The following is a 25,025-nucleotide window of genomic DNA, read 5'->3' as shown; positions in this document are numbered from 1 at the left end:
CAAACGGACAGAATAGGGCTCGTTCTCCCCACACGGCAGCCGGGGGCCGAGGCCTGGAGAGGTGGAGTTACTCACCCCAGGTCGCAGTGGGCGTCGGTGGCAGAGCTGTGCGTTGGAGCCAGGTCTCCTGAGTCCCAGCCCGGTGCCTTCCCCACTGGCTTACCCGCCTCTGCCGGGGCTTCGGCTCCAAGCTGTCCCCACCCAGGCGCGGGCCGGCCGCTGCTGCGCTCTGTGGATGGGAGTCGTCGCTGCTTCCCTGCCGCATAAAGGGAAACCTCAGCCCAGGGCACCGAAGGGTTAACAGGACCCCCTGCCCCGCATGCCCCTCCCTGAAGAGACCCAGGCCTAGCTGGAGCTGTCCCTGCGGTTTCCTTTGCATCACCCCAGAGCATTGGGCAATGGGGCCTGGCTGCCGGGAGGAGGAAGCTAAGTTCCAGAGAATGGGGAAGCTGGGAATTCTGCAACGGCAGCAGAACGGGCCGGACGCGCGGCCGGGAGGGGCTGCAGGGGGCTCTGGCCAGAGCCGGGCATCAGGGTGGGGTGATGGGCATTCTGGGCTCTTCCCTGTGTTTGCCACGCAGTCCCGGCCCGGGGCTCCCCCGTCAATGCCCCAGCCCAGGCAGGGCGGAGGCGAGCGCAGGCTGTCGGGGCTGGGGTAGAGGGGGTCACTCACTCAGCTGTCACACACGTGAACAAGGCGTGTCACGGGGACAGCCGCAGACGGTGCCGGGGATGGTTCCGAGCTGCCGGCCGGACTCCGGCAGTGAATCCTTTATTAGCCCTTTCTACTCAGAGTCTGTTTATGAAGCAGGGCCCACCGCACGGACCCGCACCAGTCCCCAGCGGATGGCACAGAGAGAAGCAAACAAACTAGCACCAGCCTTTGAGTCCCGCCCCCCAGGAGCAGGGTGTGGGTCACTGCCGGCTGCTCCTCAGAGCAGGGCTGGCCGGGGGCCCTGTCAAAATGCGCTGGTGAGAGACTCCCCACTCAGTGCCTGGCCGCTCTGCAGCATCACAGCCGGGGCTGGAGCGGGATCTTCCCACCCCCAACACCGACCAAGAGCCCAGGTCCCCCAGAGGGAGGAGGGGGCTTTAGCGGTGCTCGCAGAGACCTGACAAATTCACAATGCCCAGCATCGAGGGCGTGGCCAGCCTGGACCAGCCCAGGGTCCCTCTAGCCCAGTCTTCAATAGAGGCCATTGCCCACTGCTACAGAGACGGTGATGGGATAACGTGCCCTCCACCTCGCCCCTGCCCGGTGAGGGGTCAGCTCCGGCCCCGAAGCAGGGGGACTGGGAGCCCTCCACAGAGCGGAGATGGGGGCCACTTCCCCAGGGGCTGGTGTGCTAAGAACTCCACCCAGAACCGCTGCAACAGCCCGCAGCCTCTTGCACAAGCCCCGACATTTCTGCATTTCTAACTCCTACAGCTCCCCCACACCCCACACCCCCCCACAGCTGAGTATGAGCTGGGACAGCTGCCACCCTGGGCAGGGGTGCGGGGGCCGATTGCGTCAGCAGCTGCCGGTTTGCTTAGGGCAGCAAGAACATTCCCCAGCTGTCCTGTGACCAGCCTCCAAATAAACACCAGAAACAAGAACTGGGGTTAGTGTCTGGCTACTGCCCTGGGGGGTGGGGGAGAGGCCTGGGCACAACTGCCAAACGCACCCCCTGTGACGAACTGGGACTGTTCTTACTGTGGTCTGTGAATGCTGACAGGGGAGTGTGGCTAGGATGGTCTGCATTGGGGGATGGGAGACTGACCGATGGAGAATACCTGAGCATGTAACATGAGAACCCAGGAAGGGGTTAGAGGCCAGGTGACACCTTGGCCCGGGAAACTGAACAAAGGCTGTGGGAGGGGTCACTGAAGGCAGATTTTCAGGAGCTGGCTGGTGATGTGGCTGGGAGGCAGACAGGGCTCTGACCTCCCAAGGGGGCTGGGGTGCCCTGGGACCCCAAGATAGACCTAACTGAGGGGGGGCCCTGTTGTCTGTGCCTGCAAGACCTGTCTTGGATTGTATTCCTGTCGTCTAAATAAACCTTCTGCTTTACTGGCTGGCTGAGAGTCATGGTGAATCGCAGGAAGCCGGGGGTGCAGGGCCCTGAGTCCCGCATACTCCGTGACACCCTCCCCCCCCCCCCCCCCCGAGGATCCTGCTGACCCCAGGGTCAGGTGTGTAACCAAATCAGCCACCTTTCAGCTGGGCTCTGGATTTGTTAGCGGTGGGGGCAGGGGCCTGTCCTTTACAGCCCCTAAGACAACGGGGGCTGGGATAGGATTGGGGCCTTTAGGTGCGACCATAATTCACAGGTTTCAGAGTAGCAGCCGTGTTAGTCTGTATCCGCAAAAAGAACAGGAGTACTTGTGGCATCTTAGAGACTAACAAATTTATTAGAGCATAAGCTTTCGTGGGCTACAGCCCACTTCTTCGGATGCATATAGATGGAACATACATAATTCACAGACTCACTGGAGATGTTTCTGCTTGCACCCTCCTGGCCAGCGTGTGCTGCCCCTGCCCCTGCCGCTCCCTCGCTTGTGGCACATCGAAAAGCCCCCAGCACCCAGCGGCTGGGCTCCTTGGATCGTGACCCCCCTGCACCGGCCTGGATCTGACTGCGGGATCAGAGTCCTGGGGCCAGGGAACGTCACGCTCCGCGTCCCCTGGGAAGCACCCGACTCGGTGTGCTTCAGGGCCACGGACTGAGGCAGAGGGAAGCCCCTCACCCTCCGCTCATCAGACCCCACCAGGCACCCAGCCTGTGGCGCCTTTCAGACACGCTGCTTTCATGGCCTGCCCCCGCCCCATGTCTCCACATGCAGCTGTCCCTAGCTACGTCGCAGGGCAGACGCCCAGGAAAACACCAGAGATGATGAGCTCAGCTAGGAACAGGGCTTCTGCTTTTCAGTTTTTAACCCTGAAGCACCAGCCCAACATCCCAACACAAACTCCAACGCAGCGACAAAGAGGCACGTTTATTCACTGAACACGGGGAGCAGTTACTCGGGTCTCCCGGGAGCAGCACCGCGCGCTGGGGGGGGCAGGAATCTGAAGAACCCCCCACTGTGTGGTGCATGAATTGGTCCGCGTACGGGACCCTGGCAAAGAGAGACCTCTGGACAGTGTGTGCAGAACCAGCGCCCCAAGAAGCCCAGCCTTGTGGACAGCGCCAGAAACTGCTAAATGTAACACACACCCCAACCCTCCCTTCAGGGCGTGGCAGCCCCATTCCCAGCCCCTCGGGTGCCTTGTTCCCCGGCCCTGACAAATAAACAGGTGGCTTCATGCCCCCCCAGATGCCCCACACTCATCGTCACAGCAAGAGTCAAGGAGAGACCCGGCAGCAGCCATGTCTGTGTTTATGGCAAACCTGGAAACACCCCCAGGATCACATTGGCGCTGACCCAGCGGGCGACGGAGGGGCCTCGCCCAGGGTAAGCAGAGCCGCGTACAGGCTAATGGAGGAAGGCGGAGCGCCAAGGAGCAAGCCACAGAGCCACTGTTTATCTGCCAGGGCAGGGGGACCTCAGCCCAGGGCCGAGGGGGCGCCGCAGGGACCGGGGCTGCCAGGCCCGGAGGGAGCAATGCACAATCACACGGGGCTGGAGGGAGGGTCATGGTGAGACCTCCTGGGGGGTTCCGGGACCACGGATCAGGGCAGGACTCACGCTACCTCTGCCCAGCCAGTCCCAGCTGCTCCAGAGGCCGGTGTGCAGGGACGAGACTCGAGGGGTGACGGAGCTGGAGCCGAGCCCCGACAGGGGATGGCCGCTGTCTGTGGACGTCGCGGGATGAAGCTGTTGGTTCAGTTCAATCAGTATCTGGCCGCACAAACCAGCAGGAAGGACGCAGGACAGCTCAAGATAAGCCACTGCTCAGCAAATGCCTGAGTGCTGGTAGGAGATAGCGCCAAGCCAGCCCGAGGCCTGTGCACGCCCGCGAGCAAAGGGACTCGAGCGTTTGTAACGAGCGTCTCCTGGGAGGGGCTGTTTGGGGGGGCCAGGGTGACATGCAGGAGCCGCTGGGGCAACTGAAGACGCCGGCCCTGTCTAGATCCCCATCGCAGAATGGTTTTAGGTAGGAGAGAAATGGTCGCAGACTGTTTTTAAAACCCTTTTCCCCTTTAAATGCTTTGTTCCTATGGTTAAAACAAACAATACTTTGGCTTGCTGGGCACCGGCTCCCAGAGGGAAGCCCAGAGGTGCCAGGACTCACTCAGACCCCCTGGGTCAGCACAGGGTGCTGTGTCCCAGGCCTGGGCCTGGCAGAGGTGCACTCAGACCTGTCACCTCCTGGGAAGTCTCTGGCTGGCTCGTGCCCTGGAGCAGGAGGGTGATTTCCTGCCAGTCGTCCTCCCCCATGACACAAAAACCAAACCACCAACATTTCCGGGATGGTGCCTCTGCAGGGTGCTGGGGGGGTGGGGCGGGGGCAGTTGGCTCCAAAAACCTAATCCCCAAAATCCCAGCCCTAAAAGGGGGAAGTTACAGAAAATTCCGAGCCTCTGGCAACAGGGGTGGGAGGCTAGAAACTCTCCCGTAATCTTCCCTGGTGGATGCTGCTTGCTGCAGCTTGCACGGGGGTGCTTGCATGGATGCCCATGGGCGCCTGGCTCTCAGGTGCTCGGCCCCCCCCTTGCAGAGTGCGTGCCCAAACGCTGCCCCGTTCCGACCTGTGCTTCACACCCTGGGCTGGTGCCGACGACTGCATAAGGGACAGGGAGAGTCACGTCCTGCGGCCCTGGGTCTCCCTAAGCCCCGTGCTAGGGAGGGCGGGTCTCTGTCGCCCTCTTGTGGCTGATTTGCCTAAGAGGGTAACAGGCTACTACTGCTGCCTGGCAGAGGAGTTACCCCCGTAGCTTGGGAGAGAGGAACCCAGGCTGAGGGCCACCAGCTCTAGCCTGGCTCTTGGATTGGCAAGCACCCAATGCAGGGCTCCTGCCTGGGACAGCTGCAGAGCTGAGGGTGAGACTCCATACGCCACATCTCTATAGTTAGCCTCCTGGAGGCAGGTTCTCTCTCGGAGGACCCCAGCCAGAGAGGAGACCCCACTGCATGGAGGTCTCCAACCACAGAGAGGACCCCAGCCAGAGAGGAGACCCCACTGCATGGAGGTCTCCAACCACAGAGAGGACCCGAGCCAGAGAGGAGACCCACCCAGAGTGTGGCCTGTAGCCATGGAGATGTGGTTGTAGAGCGATTCTGGGTGTTGCTCCAGTCATGTCTCTATGGCAGAGGGGTTGTTGCGGGTGGGGTCAGACTCGGGGGAAGGGATGGAGAAGGAATTTGGAGCAGGGGGACATGGGGAACTGGAGACTGGAGGGAATCAAGGCAGGAGCTGGGAGGGTAGGAAGGGGAGTGAGGCACCAAAGGGTTGGATGATGGGGAAATAGGAGAATGAGAGCATGACTATTCAGATATGCAAATGTAGAGGTGGCACTATGTGCATTAAATCACCGTCTGCCCCACCCCACAGCCTGCAGGGCCTGGGGGGGTGCAGGGGCGGTGGCCACACGGCTGTGTGCCCTGCATGGACCCCCCAGGGTAACAACAGTGAATGAAGGGGAGGCAGCCGTCACCTGACATGTCACAAGTCCGGCTCACGGTGGGGCTGCCAGAGGCCCGTTCCCCAGCTCACACCCCGATGCTCTGGTCCTCCATCGTGGACTTGGTCTCCTGAGTGAATCTGGTCTTCTTCCTGCTGTCACCCACGGAGAACGAATCCTCGCTCAGCACGTTGCGGAGGATGGTCTTCAGCGAGCGCTGGAACCGGTCTTTGAAGTCCTGGCCCATGATGACGTAGATGACGGGGTTGAGGCAGCTGTTGACGTAGGCCAGACCCACAGTCAGGGGGTCGGACTCAGAGGCACCTTTGAACAGGCTCGTTCTCGACTTGTTGGTGGCCAGGATCAGCCCCACCACGTGGTAGGGGAGCCAGCACACGAAGAAGCCGACGATCACCACAAGAATGACCTTAATGGTCTTGCGCGAGCGAGTGAAACGGCTCCTGTGGACGCGGGCCAGGACCAGGCCGTAGCAGGTGGCAATCACCACGAAGGGGACCAGGAAGCCGGCGGCGAAACGGAAGGATGCGACGGACACCTCAACGGCGGTCTGGTAACTGGACACTTGAACGTACTCCAGGACACACGTCACTTTGTCTGAGAACGCTTCGGCGTGCGTCTTCCGGAAGATGAAGGTTGGGAGGGTCATGAGCAGAGCCAGGAGCCAGGCTGCCCCACTCACGCCCCAGGCCACCCGGGTCGTGCGGTGGTTCTGGCACCAGACGGGCCTGGTCACCAGGGCGCAGCGGTCCACGCTGATGGCCGTCAGGAGCAGGACACTGGCAAACATGTTGAGGATGATGAGGGATGGGAGCAGCTTGCAGGCGAAGTCACCCAGCTCCCAGCGGTTGCTGCGGGCCACGGGCACGGCCAGGAACGGCAGCGCCAGGCAGCACAGTAGGTCGGCCACCGCCAGGTTGAGGAACCAGACGGTGTTCACCGTGCGCTTCATCCTGAAGCCCGTCACCCAGATGACAGCCGCGTTCCCCGGCACGCCCAGCAGGAAGACGAGGGAGTAGAGAACCAGAGCTGCCCACAGGATGGGGGTCAGCCGGAAAGGCTGCGGATCCGGCGTTTCGAAGATGGGCGCAGTGAAGTTAAAGTCAAGATCGTAGTCACCAGACAACTCGGTGACGTTCATTCTGCAGCAGGGTCTGTATCCTGTAAACAAACAATAAAATACAAAGGCTAGTCACGTCCTGCTACTCTGCGGGAATGGCACCGTAACCGCACAGTTGTATTAAAACACAGATCCAGATTGGCCTGTGGAACTCAGCGACATAAGATCTCTGTGAGGCCAGGAGCTTAGCGTCATTTTTAAAAAAGAACTGAACATTTGTACTCATGGGACCGCCTGGCGTCCCGCTGGGAAGGACTCAGGAAGTGTGGCTGGGATCTAAACTGACTGACAGGCGTTGTGGGGGGGACCTTTCCCTGCGGATGGGCTGCTCCCCCTTGGGAGCTGGGCTGAGGCCCCCAGCGCCTTTCGCACAGGCCAGCGAATGCCCATTGGAAGCTAAGGACCTGGGCCCGAGCGTCTCCGCGCTCTGCTCCCAGGCTCCCCAGTTGCAGGACGACTCTGCATTGTGAAGCCAGTTGCCCAATGTCGCATCCTTCCCATGATGAAAGAGGAAAGCCATGTAATTGGGGCAGGAAGGAAAAAGCAACTGCTATTTATAAAGCACTCTCTCCGGGCGAGAGCCCTGAGCCGGGAGGCATGGGCAGCAATGCTTACAGGACTGGGCCCTCGGTGAAAACCCCCATCCGATTGGTGCAGGTTGCTGCGCTGAGCTGGGCCCCACGTGGATAGCAGTAAGGGCCTGAGCTCGGCATCTCCCCCTGCTTTAGGCTGGTGACAAGAATAATGTGATCGTGCAACAGCAGAACCTCAGATTCACGGATTCTCTCCCCATCGCGGGGAGGGGAGGGGAGTGGGTCAGAGCAGGGGGCTGGGAGCCAGGACTCCTGGGGTCTATTCCCAGCTCTGGGAGGGGAGCGGGAGCTATTGGCTACCCAGGGGCTGCTGGGAGCCAGGACTCCTGGGGTCTATTCCCAGCTCTGGGGGGGCAGTGGAGTCTAGTGGCCAGAGCAGGTGATGGTGCGTCAGCACGTACAGTTACTAACAAAGCTAAATGTGCAGAAATGAGGTTCTTTAGCCCAAGGCAGATGGCAGCTCCAATGCTGCGGAGTTTCTAGCCACAGAACAATCCAATTTCCCAAAGGCAGAGTTTCGTAAACACAGGAGCCCTTCTGCCAGGGCTCAAAGCAGGCTGGGTGGTCATAACTATTGGGGGACGGACAGCTCAGGGCGTGGGGGTGCCCTGGCACCTGACACGTATCGGAGCTAATTGGCAGAGCAGTGTGGTTGTACACCGATCCAACCAGGCTGGGTTAAACGCAGACCAAGCCCCTAGCTGCCAAAAACAGTGACTTAAACTATTTTAACTGAACTAGAGAACGGAACCGGGAAAAAATCCCTGGTGCAGGGGAAGTCTCAAGCCTGGTGCACACAGGAACGTGTGACTGGTTCCACCAGTCGAGTTACACGGGGGTAAGCCGCCGAGGGGCATTGAGTCCAGTATCAGAGCGGCTTTTTCTGATTAGCTCCAACTCCTTCCCAAGCAACTACACTGAAAGCCACTGCTCTGATGCGGAGTAAGTGTGTCTACACGGGGGTGACCCCAGTATAACTGCACCACTTTACATTCATACCAAAAAGCTCACTCGTGTAGAGGCAGCCCAAGCCTTGTTTTATGGCAGTGACGAGTTGCCCATTAGAGAAGAGCGGGCGCGGGTGCCAGGAATTGACTGTCAGCATCAAACGGAACAGGCTTGCCACACCACGGACCAACCCCGAGACCGTCCCAACAACTCACATGCTGACCCACAGCCTATCTAAAGCTCCACCCCAAATGCAGCCATTGCGACAGGCAAATCTTGACCTGGGACACGACTGGTCTGGTGTGGGGTGATTTGTGGGCAGACTATCAGAGCGAGCCCAGGGGACCGGGATGGGGGGGGGAAAGCAAATGATCTAGGAGCTCCAGCCCAGAGCCAGCACTTAACCGTCTCACCTGGATTCTGATAGACACCCTCCTTTGATCAGGCCACTTTCAGCAACGCCCCGAGCGGCTTAACAACAAGCTTTGAGGCCAAACCAGTCTATCCATAGCAACTTGTGCCTGTCTGAGAGAATGACAATGCCAGAGAGGCTGGACAGGAGCTGCCCGCAAAGTGCAGGCAGGAAGACATCGGCATTTGCCCCATGGGCTCGGCTGTTCCCCGCTGGAAGGCCCCATGATGCCCCCGAGAAGAGATGGCTCCGGGCACGCGGCGCAGAGCTAAGCAAGCACTCACCCCGTGTGCCCAGACCCCACAGGCTACGTCCGTGCTCCAGGCGATTTTCGCAAGTGCGGACAGGCAGCGAAGGCGGAGGTTTTATAATGCCGCAAACAGGAAGTTCCAGGGCTCTGCAGAGAAATTGCCTAGTTCAGCCCTTAGGAGCAGGGAGAGGGGTCAGAGGTGGGGTGGCGGCCCAGAAAGGAACCTGGCTATGGTGGAGGCTTCCACCCCCATTCCTGGAGCTCTGGGTTTGATTCCCAGTGCTGCCACCCTCACCTAAACCCCTCGGGGCCCCGTTCTCCGGCCCCCCAGCACTTCATGCAGGCGTTTACACCCGTGAAACGCCCCCCAGGTCAGGACAGCTACACTCTCCCGTGGGGTAAATGACGGTGCAAGGTACATTCTCAGCTCCCTGTCTGGTCTCCAGACCGGTGCAAACACACACCTGCTCAGGACGGAGGCGGTGATGGCAGAGGGCCCCTGCGCAGGCAGACGAGTCGGGCACAGGAGATCTCAAAGGGGCTGTTTGGAACGGAATTGCATCCTGGGAGATTAACTCAGCCAGCCAAGTGGGTGAGGTTTTGGCTCACATGAGCCTTCTTCCCCAGCGGCTCAGAGCCACTGAGCCATGGCGGGACACCTGTCTGCTGCCAGCAGCCACGTCGCTGCAGATAGCCTGGGCAGCTGGGGCCGGGGAGAGTCTCCTCTCGCAAAAACCTCACCTCAGCCTCCTTCCTGCTGCAGGGCCCGGGTGGGTGAGTGCCCCGCCCCCACACCGGGCTGTGAGCTCCTTGCCATGGGGCCTCCCAGCCGTCTGCATCTTGGGCGCTACCCACAGAACCCAAACCCCCCTGGTGCACCTCGGCCCTGCCCCTGAGGGACCCTTTGGGGGGAGCTCCATCCCAGGGCCCATTCAGACTTCTCCTCTGCTGAGGCTGCAGCAAGGGCGGTAGCTACGGGACGGGGGGTAGGAACCAGCCCTACCTCCATCTCCTTCCACCCAGGAGAGAGGGAAGCAGAGGGACCTCAGGCTGTAGCCCCCTCCCGGAGCTGGGGCAGGAACACGGGATCCCTCTGGGGTAGCTCCCTGCGGCCCTCCCAGCTGAGAGGCCTTTGCTAGCTGCGGGGGGTGGGGCGGGGGGTGGGGCGGGGGCCCACTTCAGGCCTGATTCTGCCTCTGCGTTCCTACTTGAGAAACTCCACGATTGCACCTGTGTGGGTGAAAACGGGCACCTGGGCCGTCTCTTCATTAGTCACCCGGGGTCCCACCTCCCCTCCACCCCTCTGGGACCCAGGACTCCGGGGGCCTAGCCCCGGTGCTAGACAGGGGAGCTAGTGGTTTAGAGCAGCAGGGGCTAGTGGTCAGAGCAACAGGGCTCCCGGGTTCTGTTCCCTACGGCTCTGCGCCCTGATGGAGCCCCATATTCCTCCCGCTGGCCATGCCAGTAGCTCTGCGAAAGGCAACGGGGGGGACACACCCCAGCTCTGGCACAAGGACGCAGGGGGAGCAGACAGAATCTCACCCCTAAACCCTTTGACTATGTCCTGTAGAGGAGCTGCTGCCCACGAAGTGCAGGCAGGAAGACATCGGCATTTGCCCCGTGGGCTCGGCTGTTCCCCGCTGGAAGGCCCCACCACGCCTCCGAGAAGAGATGGCTCCAGGCCTGCAGTGTAGAGCTGAAGAATGAAATTGTGTTTTCCATATTGTATCTAAAACTCCATTTTGAAATGCTTAGTCCATTTTGCAAAACCTACTGTAACCTTATTAACTTAGTTCAGATGTGTGAGTGAGGGATGCATGGATAATGGGATCAACCTCCAGCCCCAGCCTGTCCCCATAAGGTAAAATGCAAACACCAAGGGCTGAAGATGCAGACAACATGACAAAGTGAGAAGAGTCCACCCTAAAAGAAAAGAACAAAGGTGCAATTGAAACAAGATCAAAGCCAGGTCCGAGGCTGACGGTCACATCTGCAATTGACGGGTGATCCATCACACAGTACCCAGAGGCAGCGCGACCCAGCAAGACCCATAGACTCTTGTTCAAACTAAAGCCTACAAAAAGGATGGGTGACGTGTGTAAGCAGAGTCAGGATGAGCTCTACCCTGACATCTGGTGGTGAATTATGGCGAGTGTGGAAAAGAACTCCAGGGGCTGATCTTGTTTGCATAGGCACACCCACTCGCCTGGCATGAAACAACAGCAACTCAAAGTGGTTACTTTGGCTGGTGTGGGATCCCCAGTTTCTCTGTTATTGGGGCAGGAAGAATAAAGTTTTGTTACCCTGATTCTGTGAATCAAGGCCAGTGGAACTGTGTATGACAGAAGGACTGAGTGAGTCATTCACCATTACCTAAGTAGCATGTGCTTGTCAAGGGGCATGGGTTACAAAACCCAGTGAATTGAGAGAGGATGGGGACAGGTATTTGTACCTGATGGTATGGGCCCTCTCTGAGGGGTTGAAACACCAATTGCACTACCTCCTCTCTCCATTGTTGAATATCAGAGCTAACTTTTGATTCCATTAGAAGTCTAGTTACAGACTGCTGAACTGAATTCACTTTGGGCCAGTGGTGCACTAGCACTGGGGCTCCCCTACTATGAGCTGAAATCACAAAAGAGCTGAGATCACTGAGGTGGTGTTAACTAGTGGGGGAGCCTGAAGCTATAATGCTAAGCGGCTGGCAGAGCAGCTAGCGGAGCGGAGCGGCTCACAGGTCGGTGAGCGGAGCGGAGCAGCGCGGTGCGGCACGGCTCACAGGTCGGTGAGCGGAGCAGAGCGGAGCGGAGCGGAGCGGCACGGCTCACAGGTCGGTGAGTGGAGTGGAGCGGAGCGGAGCGGAGCAGCGCGGTGCGGCACGGCTCACAGGTCGGTGAGCGGAGCGGAGCGGAGCGGCACGGAGCGGCACGGCTCACAGGTCGGTGAGCAGAGCGGAGCAGCTGCCAGAGCAGTTCGTGGGACGGCAGGAGTGGGACTGCGGGTGGAGTGGAGCAGTTCGTGGTGAAGGCTGGGTGGAACCCCACGGAGAAGCAGCCGGTTGGCCTCGGATCACGTAAGGTGCCCCTTAACACCCTGCTCACACATACCCCCCCTTTTGAACTCTGGGGCTGCACTGATCAGGGACAGAGACTTTGGGGGGTTGTCGGACTTTTGGGACTTTGGTGATTCTTGGGTCGCTGGTTCCAAGAACCAACGGGAGAGGACACGGCCCAATTTGCTGGGGTGGGTCTTCGCTCATGGTTTGGTCTATGAACTCTAGTTGTGGTGTTTTTCCAATTTAATGCTGATGTCGTTTACCTCATGTTATTAAACATTTTCTGTTACACTCAGACTCCGTGCTTGCGAGAGGGGAAGTATTGCCTCTTAGAGGCACCCAGGGGGTGGTATGTAATTGTCCCAGGTCACTGGGTGGGGGCTCGAGCCGGTTTTGCACTGTGTTATTGAAGCGGAACCCCTAGATACAGAACCCGGCCCTTGTTGCTGCCAACTTAGATGGGCAGAAGGGTTACACGTGGAAGACTTTGGGTAACGTTCTGCTGCCAACATCAAAGGGCATCGGTGTGCGCCTGACATCGATGGGCTCTTCCGCGTGTTGTACTTAAAGTACTGCACAGGATCTTTTCAGGGGGAATAAGGCAGAATGCCACATTTATTAGTAATACATGTATTCATTAACACTGTATTATATGCATATAATATATTACACTTACACTCACACACACACACACAAACACACTCCGTCTTGTTGTTACCAATTAGTTGCTCCCCTTAACTTCACTGGCCAGGTGAGTTAGATGGGGGAGGGGGTGGAGCCGGGCTTCTGCCGATCCGGATCGATGCTCCCATGTTGACAAGACGAGACCCGGGGTCCTCTGCAAGACACCTCACTTTTATAGCAGCTTCCTTCTTATGCAAATCTATACCAGATTCAAACTCTGTGTCTGTGTCCATTGGTCCTTTGTGCTGCTTTCTTTTGAGTGTTGTCCCAATGCTGCAAAGAGGGTGTTTCCAAAAGAAGGTGCTTACTTCTAACCCCCGAGGTCCTCAGTATGTCTGCTTCTCTTTAATGAGCCCACTTGACACGTTTTATTGTCCTTGGGTCTGGCTCCCAGCCCCTCTCCAACAGTTGAGGCTGTCTGGAGGTGCTGCCTTCCATGCCTTCCTCATTCACTCCTCATTCATTCAACAGGGCAATTGATTAAGAGTGGGGGGGAGAGCTCTTGTTCTACTGCTAGCAAACAGAAATTTTTCTTCTATTTTATTCTATCCTTAGGGGCTATAATATTATACCAAGGGCAATGCAAAGTTTCTAAATGAGGCTTTGATACAAAGTTCCATGAAAACAGAGGTTACACGTGGGTAGACCCACCACAAGGTTATATGAAGAGGCACAATGTAAAGTCATATGAAAATTATCAGAGATTGATCTACACGCGTGCCCGGCTTTCCTGGCCAGTTACCACCACGAACTACGAACCCAAGCTGCGAAATCAAGCTACGGGAACAGCGGCACAGAGCTAAGCAAGCACTCACCCCGTCCCCGTGTATCCCGACCCCGCAGGCTGCGTCCGTGCTGCAGGCGATTTCCCAAGCGCCAATGGGCAGCGAAGGCTGAGGTTTTATAATGCCGCAAACAGGAAGCTCCAGGGCTCTGCGGGCGAATTGCCAGTTCAGCCCTTAGGAGCAGGGAGAGGGGTCAGAGGTGGGCTCGGGCCCGTCTGCTCCGATGTGGAACCAAGAATGGAGAGAGGAGAGTAAGCAGAATCCTGATTCTGACTTGTTGGTAGGCATTGATTATGTCCCTGTAAATCGAGTCCAGTCTCTGGGTGGTGGATCTAAAAGTAAGAATGCAGGAGAGTGTCCGGGTAGATGCTCAGAGCCCAGTGGGGCTGCAGTTGGTGGACACACCCAGCCAGCCACGGGATTCTTTAAGCAGGGAGGTTCAGATCTCAACCCTCTAGGAGAAAGGTGAAGGGAAAAAGACCTGAGACTGCTGATGGGGAGAATGAGTCAACTCTAAGAAGGGAAATGAAATTTTGCGGTATGCACAATGATGAGAATTTGAAAACTAGTGTCAGTGTTGATGCAAATTACCAGTCTGACAAGGGAGGGGGAAATTTGCCTATAATTGTTGGCACAGAAGATACACCAGGTCGGAGCTGTGACGTTATTGATATAATCTGGGACCATATAGATCATTGTTGCAACCAAGGTCCTGTAGTGGCACCCAAATCTTGTATAAAGGGGGTCAAATGGGGTGTCTAAGACAAGGTTATGGTTTACTGGTTATGATTATGCTGTCTATATGTGTGTACCAATTTTGTAGTTGAAGTTATGAATATTGGCTCTATACTGTCTGTATTTCAAACCTATGCTGTGCTTCTGGGTGACATCCCAGACAAACTGGGGTTAGCTCTGGCTAGCCTGCTTGATGGCCCATTAAGGACCATCAGCTATACAATGGACTCATTGAGAGAAGGCAAATATGCCTTGAGACTCAGCAAAGTATGCAGGGACTGGCCCATGTGACTCCAGACTCCATTTTCCTGTAATTTTCCACAGTAAGAACAAAGAGGTGTTCTTACACCTGGAAAAGACTATACAAGGCTGATGCCTCATCTCCATCTTGTCTTCAATCCTGCTTCATACCTCTGGAGGAACTTTGCTACAAGCTGAAGCTTTGAACAAAGGACTGAGGACCCATCCCAGCGGGGGATGTATTCCAGAGCCTTGATTTGAACCTGCAGTTTATTCCATTGCTGCTGCAAGCCTGAACCAAGAACTTTGCCATTACTGTATGTAATTGATTCCATTTAACCAATTCTAACTCTCATCTCTATCTTTTTCCTTTTATGAATAAACCTTTAGATTTTAGATTCTAAAGGATTGGCAACAGCGCGATTTCTGGGTAAGATCTGATTTGTATATTGACCTGGGTCTGGGGCTTGGTCCTTTGGGATCGGGAGAACCTTTTTCTTTTACTGGGGTATTGGTTTTCATAACCATTTGTCCCCATAACGAGTGGCACTGGTGGGAATACTGGGAAACTGGAGTGTCTAAGGAGATTGCTTGTGAGACTTGCAGTTAGCCAGTGGGGTGAGACCGAAGTCCTCCTAGTCTGGCTGGTTTGGTTTGCCTTAGAGGTGGAGAAACCCCAGCCTTGGGCTGTAACTGCCCTGTTTGAGCAATCTGTCCTGAGTTGGCATTCTCAGTTGGGTTCCGCCAGAACCGCATTGTCACAGTGGCGTAGTCGGCAGGATCCACAGAACCAGGTCAATTAAGCTTTGGGTCAGAACCCCGCGTTATCCACATTTGAATTTTGGGATTGAGAGTTTGATTTGTTAAAGAAGAGTTGCAATGGGTGAGCAAAGAGCATATGAGGGCCTTGACAAAAAAGCCCTGAAAGATTTGTGTTCAGAAAAGGGGATAAGCTTTAGAAAGAAAGCTACAAATCAAGGACTGAGAGATCTGTTAATGGCCAGTGATCAGAAGGCAGAAGCAATTGAAAAGCAAAAGGCAGCAAGTAAACTGCAACTTGAGCATGAACAAAGACTGGCAGAAATTCGATTGCAGGAACTAGAAGCTGAGGCAAAAGTGCAAAGATTTCAGCTCCCAGTCAAAAAAGCAAGGGAAGAAAAGCAGAAATTGTATCCTCTTGAAAGTCCAGTTTATAACAATGTTGGTATGTTGTATAACTCTGAGCAGTTGTCTGGGTGTAACCAAATGTACCCCAATTGTGCCACCTTTTATGTAAATGCTTTTACTGTGTGTTCAGTAAAGAGTGGCTCCATAACTTGTGCCAATGCTCTGTATGGGAGTGGTAATGAAAAATTCACAGAGAATGTAAAAGTCAATGGTAAAAGCTGTTTAGGGCAAATGATGGCTTCTAACATCACTCTGGTTAAAGCAGATCTTGTCAAAGAGGAAGATTATTTACCAAATCAGAGTGTGAATGTTGTAGTCCTCTATGAGTTTACTGTCCGTGTGCCTTTAGCCAGAATCCACCTTGAATGGAATGGTGCTAAGCATAAAGTTATAGCTGGTGTAAAAAAGTTATTGCCTAAGGATCTTTTGATTGGGGAAAATGTTAAAGCTTTGTTCAGTCCAGGTAGTCACTCACAGGACAGGAATGATCTTAAACCTGTGTCTATTGTGGGCAATGATTTGCCTGAGGAGAGCTATTTGTCTGTAAATGAAGTTTCTGAATGTCGGTCTAGTGTCTCAGAAGTGAATCTGGAGTTAAATCAAGAGCAGCAAAATCTTATTGGGCAGGAAAATGTTTCTCTGGAGCAGATTAAAGTGGATGGTCAGGTGGAAGCCCTAACTGAGGAAGGAAAGGGTGGATTTTGGATGGGTGATGCATTGGTGGCTAGTACAGCTTGCAAAAGTGAACCTGAAAAGGGTAACTGTGATTTGCGGGCAGTGGCTCAGTGTAGTAAGAAGAGCAGTTTATCTGTTGGGAGTGGCAAGGTGCCGGGTAAGGAAGCTGCCCCACTCTCCCAGTCTTTGTCTGTAGTCAGCCCTGTGTGCTGGGACAAAGGAGAGGAAGGCAGGAAAAGTTTGGAGGAGCCTGGGCAGCCGTGTGAGCTGATGGCTTTGTCTAGTCAGCAGTTTGGGAAGGCAGGGATAGTGGAAGATGAATGTCCCTAGACCTTACCTGTTTCCTGTGTGGAGAATAGTGATAGTGAAGGAAATGTGCCTGTATCTGTCAGGGGTATTGACTTGCCTATGGAGGAAGCTACCCCAGTCTCCAAGCAGTTGTCTGTGAACGGCCCTGTGTGCTGGGACAAGGGAAATGAAATCCCAAGCTGTGTGTCTGGTAGAAAAGGTGTCTCCAGCTCTTCTTTGTCTGTGGAGCAGACAGAAGGTGCCTTTCAGCCTGGGATGGTTGAGAATAGTGCAGTTGTCTCAGAATTGGTTCTGAATTCAACTAAAGCCCAGGAAGGGAATGGTCCTAAGTCTGTGTCTGCTGGGGAGAATGGCACTGGAACTAGGTTGCATCCAGTTAGTGTCTTAGCAAAATCCCAGAGACCAGACAATTCTGGTGCTTATATTTTGCCTGTTGCTAGTGTGTGGTTGGTAAAGGATGTAGCAACTCTGTCTAATCCGGGTAATACCCTAGCCAGGGCACAAGGAGAGCATGAAGGTGATTTGGTTGTGTTATCTACTGATGGTGTGGAAACTTGTAGCAAGAAGGAAAGGATTCCTGAACTTGTGTGTGGCAAAGGGAAGGGAAATGTTTCTAACCTTTTATCTAGGAAGTCTATGGGATTGTGTAGAAATCTGCCTGATGGGCCAAAGGTGATCCTGGATGTAAGTAAGACCCAGAAAAAGTCTGTTGTTGCTCAGGAAAGTGTTCCTTTAGAGCAAGCCCTAGGTGAAGAGGGTAAGGGCAGAATTTCTGTGAGGGGTGATGTGCTGCTTAGAAAAGCTCCTGGGGAAAGGAATCCTCATGGTAATCTGTGCAAGCAGTTCCCTGAAACTGAAGGGTGTGAGAGTGATTTAATCAAGGGAGTTTCAGTTCCTAACAGCCAGAAATTTTCTGTTGTGAATGGATCCACTGACTTTCCTTTCGAAAGATCCAGTGTGGGTAGCTTTGAGAAGGTCTCAGATGGAGTAAGAGCTGTTAAGAAAGTTAAGCAGCCCTATAACCAAGTGGCTGTGTTTGGCCAGCTTGTTGGGAAGACAATGGTGTTGGAACAGGAATGTCTCCATTCTAATTCTGTGAGTGAGCAGTTTGTGCTTCAGGGTCTGAGGACAGATTTGGTTACTGGTGTGTCAGCGCAGAACAGTTTTATGGCTAAATGCTGGAGGATGCAGGGGAGAGCAAGCAAACTCTCACCCTCAGACTCTTTGGATTTGTATGGTATCTCTTTAAGACAGAGTCCAGCCTTGGAGATGATAGCAGTTAAGGATATGAAAACTGGTGGACTGGCTTCTGTCTGTGGTAATGCAAATTACTTGTCTGGCTGGGAGGGGAAGGACTTGCTAATAGCTGTTAGCACAGAGAGCCCACCCCATCAGCCAGTGAATTCTGGTAAGCAAGAAAAATCAGGGTGTGATCCTGCAGGACAAGGAGGAAAGAGAAAACTGAATTTTGCAAAGGGAAGCCACAGGTTAACCCTAAAATGCCCAAACTCCAATGGTATTGAGCCAAAGGTGTGGCATGACAACCATGATTGTAGATGGACACTTGCAATGGATTTGTTGTTATTGCTAATGGTGATTTTGTAACTAATGTGTTGCTATTACCAAGAACTGTAAGAATGTACAATGTTCCTAATCCGTTGGAAAATCCCTTGAACATGTTAAAAGGAATACATGAGAACACACTTTATGTTAAAAAGCCTTGTTATACTAATGTTTCACAGTTGATGCCTGTAAACAGCATTGGAACTTTTCACAGGAGAAAAGACATTCCAGACCTAATGTGCTGTATGAGAAGGGAAACTAAGGCACACTACCATATTGCTTTCACGGCTAAATGCCAAGATTCCTGTACTATGAACATCATTAATATCTGCATTTATTTGATGTTAATGGGGTTCCAAACATTTGCCCGAGCTTGTATGGATAAAGTAGCTGTTTTCTTTAGCTCTTGGCAAGATCACATGAGACATACAGGAACGATGCTGCCAGAGCAGATCCAATCCACTATTGTTCTAACCAAGTTTTACCTTGAGTTTGTAAAGAGGTTCAATCATGTTGTTGAACACAATTTTGATGAACCATTTCTGTTGTTCTTTAGCCAGCTACGCCATAGTGCCTACCCCGATACTAGCCATAGTGAGATAAACCCAAGGATGGGGAGCTCTTGGGATGCAGTCAGTGATGTTTGTGTCATCCCTTCCTGCATCAATTTTGCGTTGGGGGTGTGACGTTATTGATATAATCTGGGACCATATAGATCATTGTTGCAACCAAGGTCCTGTAGTGGCACCCAAATCTTGTATAAAGGGGGTCAAATGGGATGTCTAAGACAAGGTTATGGTTTACTGGTTATGATTATGCTGTCTATATGTGTGTATCAGTGATGTAGTTGAAATTATGAATATTGGCTCTATACTGTCTGTATTTCAAACTTATGCTATGCTGCTGGGTGACATCCCAGACAAGCTGGGGTTAGCTCTGCCTAGCCTGCTTGATGGCCCATTAAGGACCATCAGCTATACAATGGACCCATTGAGAGAAGGCAGATATGCCTTGAGACTCAGCAAAGTATGCAGGGACTGGCCCACGACTCCAGACTCCATTTTCCTGTAATTTTCCACAGTAAGAACAAAGAGGTGTTCTTACACCTGGAAAAGACTATAAAAGGCTGATGCCTCATCTCCATCTTGTCTTCAATCCTGCTTCTTACCTCTGGAGGAACTTTGCTACAAACTGAAGGTCTGAACAAAGGACTGAGGACCCATCCCAGCTGGGGATGTTCCAGAGACTTGATTTGAACCTGCAGTTTATTCCATCACTGCTACAAGCCTGAACCAAGAACTTTGCCATTACTGTATGTCATTGATTCCATTTAACCAATTCTAACTCTCAGCTCTATCTTTTTCCTTTTATGAATAAACCTTTAGATTTTAGATTCTAAAGGATTGGCAACAGCGTGATTTGTGGGTAAGATCTGATTTGTATATTGACCTGGGTCTGGGGCTTGGTCCTTTGGGATCGGGAGAACCTTTTTCTTTTACTGGGGTATTGGTTTTCATAACCATTTGTCCCCATAACGAGCGGCACTGGTGGTAATACTGGGAAACTGGAGTGTCTTAAGGAGATTGCTTGTGAGACTTGCGGTTAGCCAGGGGGTGAGACCGAAGTCCTCCTAGTCTGGCTGGTTTGGTTTGCCTTAGAGGTGGAAAAACCCCAGCCTTGGGCTGTAACTGCCCTGTTTGAGCAATTTGTCCTGAGTTGGCACTCTCAGTTGGTTTCCGCCTGAACCGCATTGTCACAGGAGCTTATAGGGATAAACTACCTATTTTAAAGAACTCCTGGCAAGATCACAAAAGGTCCAATCCGCTATTGACCTAGTCAAATATTACCACGGGGTTTGTAAGGGGATTCAGTAACATTGTTATTTCCATGATAAACCTTACCAAAAAAAAAGCCTGTTCTAGTCAAACCTGATTTTGATAAACCATTTCGGTTACACACTGATAATGTTGATGTGAAACTGAAAAGTCTAATAATACTTGTGACGTTGCAGTCTATATGATTTTATGAAAATATGCTAATGAGTTAATATAATTTGTAACTGGAATATGCTTCATGCAAAAGGTCTCTTGTAAGGTATCATTACAAAGCTTATAATCTACTGAGTGTGGTCATCCTATTTGTATAAATGTACTACTCTTGTGTCTGAAACTAGGAATATGAAATATAACTCTGGAGCCCTATTGTAATTATGCAAAGTGTGGGCCATTAATGGTGGTTTGGAATCTTGATGTCTCCCATCAACTAGGACAATTGACTGTAGCTGGCTGTGTTTACCTGTAAGTCTTCCTGTATACGTGTATGCTGGCAAGTGGGCAATGAAGTCTTGCAGTGACATGTGATCATCTCACCTGAACTGGAATCCATCTCTAACCTGGTGCTTTTCCAGTGAGAAGGGGGTGGGTGGGAACCTAGAGGGACAAAGGATTCCCGCCTTATGCAAAAGATATATAAGTGGGTGGAACAGAGAAAAGGGGGAGCCATCATGAGAAATCCCCTAGCTACCACCTGACCTGGAACAAGGGCGGTACCAGGGGAAAGGGTTGGGCCCAGACTAGGAAGGCGTCCAGTCTGTGATAGAAGCTTATTGAAACATCTCTGAGGGCAAGATTGTATCTGTATTCAGTTTTCTTACTGTATTAGGCTTAGACTTGCATGTTTTATTTTATTTTGCTTGGTAATTCACTTTGTTCTGTCTGTTATTACTTGGAACCACTTAAATCCTACTTTTTGTATTTAATAAAATCACCTTTTACTTATTAACCCAGAGTATGTAATAATACCGGGGGGGGGGGGGCAAACAGCTGTGCGTATCTCTCTATCAGTGTTATACAGGGTGAACAGTTTATGAGTTTACCCTTTTATTTGGGGTTTGGACCCCATTGGGAGTTGGATATCTGAGTGCTGGAGACAGGAGCACTTCTTAAGCTGTTTTCGGTTAAGCCTGCAGCTTGTGGGTGATGTGGTTCAGACTTATAAATAAATAAATGGAGATATCCCATCTCCTAGAACTGGAAGGGACCTTGAAAGGTCATCGAGTCCAGCCCCCTGCCTTCACTAGCAGGACCAAGTACTGATTTTGCCCCAGATCCCCAAGTGGCCCCCTCAAGGATTGAGCTCACAACCCTGGGTTTAGCAGGCCAATGCTCAAACCACTGAGCTATCCCTCCCCCCCTTTAAACTTGGACCTGTGTTGCAGCAGGCTAGCGTGTCTGGCTCAAACAAGGCAAGGCACTGAAGTCCCAAACTGGCAGGGAAAATGGGCTCCGAGGTAGTCTAGGCACATCAGGTGGCAGTTCCCAACGGGGTTTCTGTGATCCAACCCGTCACAATACTGAATGAAAAATTCTTGTGATGCCGTCAGCGGTGCATAGGGACACCCCTTTCTGCATCAGTTTTGCGTGGGGGGATGTGACGCTGTTTGGAATATGGGAGACTGGAGGATATCTGCTGACAGCCAGTCTGGATGCGACAACTCCCACAGCTGGGAATGGGCTAAAGTGACACGGTCTCTCCCTCACCTTGCAACCCCCACTCCTCACCCTGCTCCTCCAACCCCTCACCCTGCTCCCTGCAACCCCCACCCCCACCCTGCTCCCTGCAACCCCCCTCACCCTGTAACCTCCCTTGCTCCCTGCTCCTCCCACCCCTCACCCCGCTCCCTGAACCCCTCTGCTCTCTGCAACCCCCACACTCCCCTGCAACCCCCCACCCCCACCCTGCTCTCTGCAACCCCCACCCCTCCCCCTGCTCCCTGCTCCCCCCCCCCCCGCAACCCCCGGGCCCTGCTCCCTCCAACCCCCACCCCTCACCCTGCTCCCCCAATCCCTATGCTCCCTGCAAACCTCACCCCGCCCCCTGCTCCCATGCCCCCACCCCCCCGGCTGGGTAAGTTTGTGGCATGAGGCGGGACAGAGGCTGGGGCAGGAGCAGTGACTGGTTTATTGGACAGACAGACGGAGAGAAGGATACAGGATTTGCTGAGCCCAAGGCCCGCAGCCCGGAGCCCCTGGGAGTCTGAGTCCATTATGGCCTTGACACCCAAAGCACCCCAGGCTCCTGGCGCCAGCACACGGTGCCTTGGGGGTACGGGGGGCTATGCTGCTAGGTTAGCCTGGTGCCCTCCGACCCTGGCACCGGCCAGCCCCCCGGGGCCTCCAGGCCCTTCTCCCGGCTCAGCCGGCCACGCGTGCCCCCCAGGCCTGGAGAGGTGACGGCTCCCGCGGCCCGTCCTTGGCCGCCCCCTGAGGCTGTCCGGACTTTTCTGGGCGCCTCCCCGGCAGCAGGGGGGACCTGCCCCCCGCCCGCTCTGCGCTTTGGGGCTTTCACCGTCCGGTCCCCGCTGCGCGCCCCGAGCGATGCCTGCGGAGCCCTTCACGCCCAGGCCGCGGGCCCCGGCTCCGTCCTGCTCTCATCCCTCCTGGCCCGGCTCGGTCCCACGGGGGGAGCCCCCAGGGGCGGCTCCATCCTCCGGCGCCTCAGTGGGTCCCGTCGCGGCCTCGCCAGCCCGTGCGCCCCGCGGGGCCCCGCTGCCCGCTCCGCTCCTCCTGCGCGGGCCCCTTCGCCGCCGCCTCCTGCGGCCCCGGCCCCGGCCCCGGCCCGCTGTGGTTGCAGAGCTGCGGGGCCCGCGGGCCGGGCTCGGTGCCGTTCTCCGCGCCGGGGCCCCGCGGCGCCCACACCAGCCCGTAGTAGATCACCAGCAGCAGCGCGGCCAGCGAGACGCAGAGGAAATAGGCGCAGACGGTGGCGACGCGCAGCCAGCGCGGGGGGGCCCGGCCGCCCCCCAGCAGCAGCTTCCCGCCCGCCCGCGGCCGATCCCCGGCGTAGCTGGGGGGCACCGGCTGCCCGGGCCCGTCTCCCTCCCGCTGCTTCATGCCGGCTGCGCCCAGGACGCACGGGGGAGGCTGGCACGGCCCGGGGCGCTCGGGAACCGCTTGTCCTGCCGGCCCCGCCCGAGCCCTGTCCGGTCTGGGCAGCCTCCCCCCCTCCCCTCCCCTCCCGCGCCAGGCCCGCCCCCCCTGCCAGACCCGCCCCCGCGCTGTGCCAGCCTCTCCGACCGGGACTGCCCCCTCCCCCCGCGGGCTCAATACCCCAGCCGGTCCCAGGAGACAGAACTCTGCTCCCTGCCCCCCCAAGGCTGTGAGGGTGGGGGTGTCTCAGGGCTTGGACCGCAGAGCCTGCCCCCCCCCCCGGGTTAGTCTGAGACGGGGGGCACATTTCCTGTTCTCAGCCTTGAAGGAATTTCCCCCCCCCCCACCTGGCTGCCAGGACTTTTACCAATAATACCCGTCTAAACCTCTACTTCTGGGGCCCCGCTGCTCCAGGGGGCCCTGCTCCAGTGCTGGGGGTTGACTGCCCCCCAGCTGCTGCTCCCAGGACTGCACTCCGGGCACCCCTGGGACCGCTGCTCTGACGCTCCCTTGGGTGGTCCCCAGAGCCAGCTGCCCAGAGCATCCCAAGCAGTGGCTGGTGAGGGTGGCCCCAGGACCACCGGAGTAGCTGGCTCCAGGTCCCTCCAGTAGCGGCCGGTGTGGCTGGCTGTGGGTCGCCCGAGTAGCTGGCCCTGAAATCAGCCACACCAGCTGCTGCGGAAGTCACAGAAAGTCGCAGCCTTAATTATTGCAACAGATGCTCCAGCTTGCACCCATTTGAGAGGCATGTCTGGGGGCAGAAGAGCGGCTCGGCAGAGAGGCATCTATATCTGAAGCACCATCCTTGTGGTCTTAACGAAGGCAGCTTTCCTCCTCGCATCTGCTGGCTTCTGCATCAGATTTCTAACACCTCCCTGTCCCCACTACAGCGAAGAAACATGCTGGCTCCACGGATTAACGGGGGCAGGGTGGGGCTATGTGGTGCCCGCAGCATGGGCGATTGCATTAGCCTCTGAGAGCTGTGCTATGTCCATGCGGCAGGCCAAGGGCTCACTGCAGGTTTGCTCTGTGCGCGGGAGGCCAGGGCCTGCAACAGACCTATCGCAGCTTCCTAAGAGCAGCCAGACCAGGTCAGACCATAGGTCCAGCTAGTCCAGTATCCTGTCCTCCGACAGTGGCCAATGCCAGGTGCCCCAGAGGGAATGAACAGAGCAGGGAATCACCAAGTGATCCAGCCCCAGTCGCCCATTCCCAGCCTCTGGCAAACAGAGCCTAGGGACACCATCCCTGCCCATCCTGGCTAATAGCCATTGATTGACCTATACTCCATAAATTTATCTAGTTCTTTTTTGAACCCTGTTATAGTCTTGGCCTTCACAACATCCTCTGGCAAGGAGTTCCACAGGTTGACTGTGTGTTGTGTGAAGAAATACTTCCTTTAGTTAGTTTTAAACCTGCTGCCTGTTAATGTCATTTGGTGACCCCTAGTGCTTGTTTCAGAGTAGCAGCCGTGTTAGTCTGTATCCGCAAAAAGAACAGGAGTACTTGTGGCACCTTAGAGCCTAACAAATTTATTAGAGCATAAGCTTTCGTGGGCTACTGCCCACTTCTTCGGATGCATTTAGAGTGGAACATATATTGCGGAGATATATATACACACATACAGAGAGCATGAACAGGTGGGAGTTGTCTTACCAACTCTGAGAGGCCAATTAAGTAAGAGAAAAAAATTTTTTTTTGAAGTGATAATCAAGCTAGCCCAGTGCAGACAGTTTGATAAGAAGAATCTATCTCCCCTTGTAAGTAGTCTCACATTTCTTATCAAACTGTCTGTACTGTGCTAGCTTGATTATCACTTCAAAAAAAAATTTTTTCCTCTTATTTAATTGGCCTCTCAGAGTTGGTAAGACAACTCCCACCTGTTCATGCTCTCTGTATGTGTGTATATATATCTCCGCAATATATGTTCCACTCTATATGCATCCGAAGAAGTGGGCAGTAGCCCACGAAAGCTTATGCTCTAATAAATTTGT

The 25,025-nt window shown here is 54.6% G+C and overlaps 2 protein-coding genes across 6 annotated transcripts; both read right to left on the bottom strand.

Annotated features, from left to right (window-relative positions):
- Nucleotides 1-80: 80 nt before the first annotated feature.
- Nucleotides 81-14,416, bottom strand: C5AR1 (complement C5a receptor 1). Of its 5 annotated transcripts, none has more exons than XR_008442848.1 (4): nt 10,433-10,898; nt 8,925-9,037; nt 3,678-6,728; nt 81-256 (listed from the first exon to the last, which is right to left on the bottom strand). XR_008442848.1 is itself a non-coding variant. In XM_054009783.1 (4 exons), the coding sequence occupies exon 4, from the start codon at nt 6,706-6,708 to the stop codon at nt 5,638-5,640; it is 1,071 nt and encodes a 356-aa protein (XP_053865758.1). In that variant the 5' UTR covers nt 6,709-6,728; nt 8,925-9,037; nt 10,433-10,586; nt 13,445-14,416; the 3' UTR covers nt 2,391-5,637. The 5 variants fall into 5 exon arrangements, 4 of the variants coding, with proteins under 4 accessions (XP_053865758.1, XP_053865761.1, XP_053865757.1 ...); XM_054009783.1 differs by lacking the exon at nt 81-256 and adding an exon at nt 13,445-14,416 and having other exon boundaries at nt 2,391-6,728; nt 10,433-10,586; XM_054009786.1 differs by lacking the exon at nt 81-256 and adding an exon at nt 8,642-8,749 and having other exon boundaries at nt 2,391-6,728; nt 10,433-10,899.
- A 7,629-nt stretch (nt 14,417-22,045) lies between these two features.
- INAFM1 (InaF motif containing 1) lies at nt 22,046-23,088 on the bottom strand. Its single transcript, XM_054009829.1, has one exon. The coding sequence runs from the start codon at nt 22,993-22,995 to the stop codon at nt 22,600-22,602; it is 396 nt and encodes a 131-aa protein (XP_053865804.1). The 5' UTR covers nt 22,996-23,088; the 3' UTR covers nt 22,046-22,599.
- Between the last annotated feature and the right edge of the window lie 1,937 nt (nt 23,089-25,025).

The sequence above is a fragment of the Malaclemys terrapin genome, chromosome 20 (genome assembly GCF_027887155.1).
Source record: "Malaclemys terrapin pileata isolate rMalTer1 chromosome 20, rMalTer1.hap1, whole genome shotgun sequence".
Lineage (NCBI taxonomy): Eukaryota > Metazoa > Chordata > Testudines > Emydidae > Malaclemys > Malaclemys terrapin.
Note: the sequence above shows the minus strand (reverse complement) of the source record. Positions and strands in the feature narration are given on the sequence as shown.